Genomic DNA, 5,379 nt, shown 5'->3' with positions numbered 1-5,379 from the left:
GCCAAACAACTGACTCATACCACACAGGTGTCTCATTAATAGCAGTTTGCAGCCGTTTATGTCCTTTGAGTGTTAGAGGGGCGACTGAAATGTACAAGTCGAGAAAATGAGCAGGTGAAAGTTGAGGTCTCCTTCATGCAAATCACTGGCGTCGTCTATCTGGTGACTCACCGGCCACAGATCTTCCTGTTCCTGTACACGCAGATCCAGACTGGTTCACTCAGATTTATTCATTTGTTTTTATTATCATTATTTTTTGTTGCCAAACTACGCTGATGAAACCACTAAAACAGAAAACTATTGTATTCTGTATGAACTATTCTGCATTTAGAGGAAGCCCAGCTGAACATAGTAGACAATGAAGCGACAAGTACCTAAAAACATGTAGTCAAATAAAATGGCCTTAAACTTGACCTCAGATCAATGACTCACTGTGTACAAACACATGAAGCTGCAGATCCTGTCCTGAGGGTGGTGCCAGTGGGAAAGACATAGAGTAGTTGAAATTAAAAAAAGGTTTACCTTCAAGGAACCATGAATGTTCCTAGGATTTTCTTTTAATTAATTAATTAATTTATTTATTTATTTTCAGAAAATGTGTCTGTTAGACAGGACAAGGTACAAATAGGTGAAAAATATAAAGAACAATCAGTATAAAAAGGTGTTTCCCATATGTGTTCAGCTGGGTTGAGATCCAGTCGCTGTGAAGACTGCCCCTCATAACCTGTGAGTGGTTACAGCCATCAGAAGAAAACAGATTCTTCATATGATTAATGTGATCAATAGGAGCCGTTTTAAATTGATTTCCTTTGATGGTTCCCTCTGGGGAACATGTATACCCAAACCTGGCAACCACATTACCCTGGATCATAACAAAGTCATGAGAACCTTTCACTTTAAGGGTCAAAGGTGAATTCTTTTTCGTCACTTTGTCACATGCTATCTTTGCAAATATTGATTTAGTGTCCCAGGGTTGCTGCAAGAGGATGCACAAGGAGAATCTGATGTAGAAAGGTCAGGGGGACCTCTTATATATCAGCATTAAGGAATCCTTTACTTCTCAGTTACTGTGGGAATATTTTGCTATAATCTCATAAGATTTTACTTCTGAATTTTTACTTACGTCACAATATGCAATGAGACTTTTTTTTACTTTTATTCAAATCTGCTTTGTTTTGTTGTGTGTGTAAATGACTTGTAAATACATTTTTTAAAGATAGCTAAACAGGTGTAAATCTTTTGAGAGCTAATTTCCAGCTGTTTCACCAATCTTTTCAATATGTTGACAGAATGTTTCAGTTTTTATGTTTTTTAAAATGTAAATCGTTAGGGACTGTTTATTTGTGCAATTTAACCAGTGTATACATTCATATTTATCCATACCAGTTATTAATACCAGACTGACACAGAAACAGCCCTTTGATGAAAGTGGATGTACGGGCAGAGGCAAACTGTCATTCTCGACCAATGGGCGAAGTCGCTGTCACCAGGAGGCGGGTCTTGCGAGTCAGCACGTTCGAGTGCACACTGCGTTGAGACAACTTGATACAGAGTAACAGTAAATCAGACAGAGCTGCTCCTACAGCACCAGCAGTGAAATTGTAACCCTGTTGCAAGTATTTTTGGCCGCTGATAGGACCGAGTGAGATCACTGCGGTCTCTTTCCTCGGATAGACTCAAGAGTTGTTCGGCAAGAGCAACGCAGGGACCGTTTTCAGTCTCATTTCTGCCCTATCTTAATTTTATATCACACTGGAAATGTCCGAAAACAAGCCGAATGATGAACCGAAGTTATCTACGACGGACAGGGTGGTGAAATGTAAGTGTTGCTTTTCGTGTCATACTGAAACGAGACGCTACCACAGCTCTGGGTCTGACCAGCACAAGCAGACTTGAAGAATTCACGGTCGCAGCAACAGCGGGCGGCAAATGTAGTCGAAAAAAATTGTTTGCTGGCTAGGGAGGAAGAAGGGTGTTAGCCGAGCTATGACAGCAGCAGTAAACTAGGAAGTGAGGGTAACTCCAGTTTGTAGACCAGAGCATGAATTCAGCATGAAATGTGTCACTGTCTGTGCGCGAGGCGTTAGACGTGGTACAGCCGCTCATCTGTAAATACTCGGGGTTTTTTTTTTTTTTTTTTTTTTGCTGTTTTTTCCCTTATTATCAGTGAATAGCATGCTACCAGCGGTGTGACAGATGCATGAGCGTTTCGATTCATATACAGTGCACAGGTTTACAGTATGCATGCAGATGTTGCACAACCGTTGCATTCAACACCAAGGGCGATTTTCCCTCATTTTGCATGCATCGTCAAACAGTTATACCAAGGCTCCTCTTTTCTCTCTCTCTCTCCCTCTCTCCATTGCATAATACTGCTTGATGTCGTCTATTTTGTAATCTCACATTTGGGGGTGTTCATCGTGTGCTTTGTTCGTGTCACACGGGGTGGTTCTTCCTGCACTCTGTGTTTACACGTCTGACATTCCACCTTTGCAGTCTACCATAAGAATGCAATAAAGATCATAATCGAGGCAGCCTTCCCTCGAAATAGGACCAGTGCAGCCTACCCAGTTTCGTGTCACTTGACGTCTCATGTGTACTTAAAGGCAGCACACTTAAGTTGCAGCATTCAAGCCTATTTCTGTGTTAGCATGTGGGCACTTCAAAGTGAAAAATAGCCCCCCTCCTCCTTTCTCTTGTTGGAAGACAAAAGCTTTTCCTCACAAGTGAGATGACAGAATGTGTTTACTCCTGCTTGCTGGCAGTAGTTACAAACCCCCAAAATCCTCTGCAGCTCCAGCCCAACAGGCATGTGCAGGGATCACAGTGTGCACACACACACACACACAAACACACAAAAGGGGACTGTTGAGTGATTTTTATTCAAGTTTAGCTGGTTGAGTTCAGTCGATTGAAATGATTGGATCACCTCTGAGCATTAAACGTCAAGATTTCTGCAAGAAAGTTGGAAGGAGTCGGTCTGGGATTGTTGACTCTGTGTTAAAAGACGAGGTTGTGCACCTGGTTGCTCAACTCAGTAAGGAATACGGCTCTCCCGTGTTGCTATCTCGGACTTAGGACTTGACACTTGAAACAGAAGAAAACGTTTAACAAAGATATCTGCAGCCATTTCTTTGCAGCTACATTTTGCTCCAAAAAAATAAGGGGTTGAGTGTTAAGAGTCACTGCATGTCTTGGGTGCTTTTTGTAATGAATATTTCAAGAGATCATACCCCTACAGTCTCCACCAACTTGAAGGCTAATGAAAAATATATGTGACAAGCATAAGTTTTAAAGAGACAACAATATCACTGGGTGACCGGTCTTCTTGCATGGATCTGAAGCTACATCTTCCTCTGTTATGCAGAGGAGACGACACATCTTCATGCTCGGCTCTGTGGATATTAATCGGGTTGAAATGTATTGATTAGACGTTAGAGGGCCATGTCAGTTAATCTCGGAGGCCAGTTTACGTGGCTCACTTTTAAACCTTGTGTCAAGCTCAACAAAGTAATTTTGCTCATTTTTCATTCATCAAGTTTCGAGGACTCAGTGTTTTGGTAATGCATCAGTATTATGACAACACAGGCGCTAGCTGTGTACAAAGCACCTCTCCAAAATAACTGCAGGCTATAGGTGTGAAGTAATTTGTTTTCAGCTGCCTAGTTTGCCGTGCTACAAGGTGTCAGTCCAACTTATCATAAGTGCTTTGCATCCACCTGTTTTCAAAATGCATTATCATAATGCTCCTGTAAGCCAGCGCTGCATAGTAATTGAGTTTAATCAGCTGAGGCGAGAGAAGTTGCTTAATTTTTCTTGTGTTTTTATCACTTGCAGGAATAAACATGTGAGCAATTTCCAGTATATATTTCAACAGACTTAACTGTGTTTGTAGCCGGTTTTTTAATATTGTATATAATGCTTGGTGGATCATCACTGGATGACCATTTTATTTAATGCTCGGTTAATTAAGTGGAGTTTAAATAAGGATTATCCTGGGTCTTATGGTAATCCTGATTATTTTGTCAGAATTTGTGGTCATGATTTTTTGTTTTATTTTGCTACAATTAACAGCAAAGCTTTTTCATTATCAACTAATGAGTCATTTAGTCTTTTATTTTGAAAACCCTGTTTACATACTGATATTGCTGAGTTTTGTCCAGCACTGTATAAGGCAAAGATGTAGCAATGTCACATAAAAAGTTGGTAATATGGTTGTCATGGTGCAGTCGTGACAACCTCAGCACGCCAAAGTAAAGCAAGCGCACTAATAGTGTTTTTCCATCAGCGACCGAGAAACTGGGCCTCTGAGCCCCCAGCGGTGCGCTGGGCGCTTCTCTGCAAGTTGGGGATGGATAACATCTGACATTTGACTTTTGAGAAGAGGCCCCCATGCTCAGACATGCGTGGGCTGGAGAGACGGCGGTGGTGACAGCGGCGCGATGCCAGTCACTGATCCCAGCTGGAAAGCCGAGTCATTTATAGAACAGAACATTAAGTAATGCCACAGACTTGATCCTCGCCTTACGTGCGATCACCTGCACACAGACCTGCCGCTTCGTGGTCATAAAGCGACCTGTGTGCCATCACAGTGTTTCTTTCTAATCGAGTACAAGCGCTGTGTATTGCAGAGCTATAAAATTACCAGTCGTGAGTAATTTTCCTTGAGGTGTTGTCATTCTGAGTAATATTTCCTCATTACAATTCATAAACCTTGTCATCGGGTTTGTTTGCATGGGAATAGGATTGCTGTGAGAAAGTCAGGTGATTTATAACCATCGAGGTTGTTTATAATTTTAAACCTGTGCCAGTCTGCTCTGTCTGTAATTTGTAAAGTTAAAATTTCAACTGGGAGTTTTAATTTTTTTTTTCGGTGACGTTTGTGTTACCTTCCACTCGTACTTTGGTTTGGCACGTAATTTCTTCATCTTGCGAGCAGTCACTTTTATTCAGAGCGAGTAAGGACGTACATTTGTTGCTTTGTGAGACGGAGACAAAGCAATAAAGATGGCATCAAATTGTCTTAATTAAATTGGAGTTGCAGAGATGTGATGAGACAAATAAAATACACTCTGTTAAGTTGTGTTTCTACTAATGAATAGAAAGAACCCGTTTGAAAGCGTTAATAGAAGAAGAAGAGAGGCACTTTTGGGCATTATTTTTATTTCACTTAAGTGTAGTGGGATACAAAAAAACAGTCTCTGGGAGCTTAAACATAATGTTGGGTTAGTAGGTTTGTGAGTAATCAACATTTCTGTGATCAAGTTATTTTTTTTAAGGGGAGTTGTATTGAGTGGCTGTATTGAGACAGCAAACAGATTGTAGCTGCTCCTGTGTGCGTGTGTGAGTGTGTGAGAGCAGCAGTTAATCTAAGGCTGC

The 5,379-nt window shown here is 41.1% G+C and overlaps 1 protein-coding gene across 1 annotated transcript in view; it reads left to right on the top strand.

Annotated features, from left to right (window-relative positions):
* Nucleotides 1–1,504: 1,504 nt before the first annotated feature.
* LOC116317864 (serine/threonine-protein phosphatase 2B catalytic subunit alpha isoform) overlaps nucleotides 1,505–5,379 on the top strand; it is a 64,878-nt gene continuing 61,003 nt past the window's right edge. Inside the window, exon 1 of the mRNA XM_031736763.2 lies at nucleotides 1,505–1,819. Within this exon, the coding sequence (XP_031592623.1) occupies nucleotides 1,759–1,819 (61 nt within the window). The 5' untranslated portion in view covers nucleotides 1,505–1,758. The remainder of the gene's footprint in view (nucleotides 1,820–5,379) is intronic.

This window comes from Oreochromis aureus, linkage group 3 (assembly GCF_013358895.1).
Source record: "Oreochromis aureus strain Israel breed Guangdong linkage group 3, ZZ_aureus, whole genome shotgun sequence".
NCBI lineage: Eukaryota > Metazoa > Chordata > Actinopteri > Cichliformes > Cichlidae > Oreochromis > Oreochromis aureus.
This window is presented reverse-complemented; position numbering and strand designations above follow the sequence as displayed.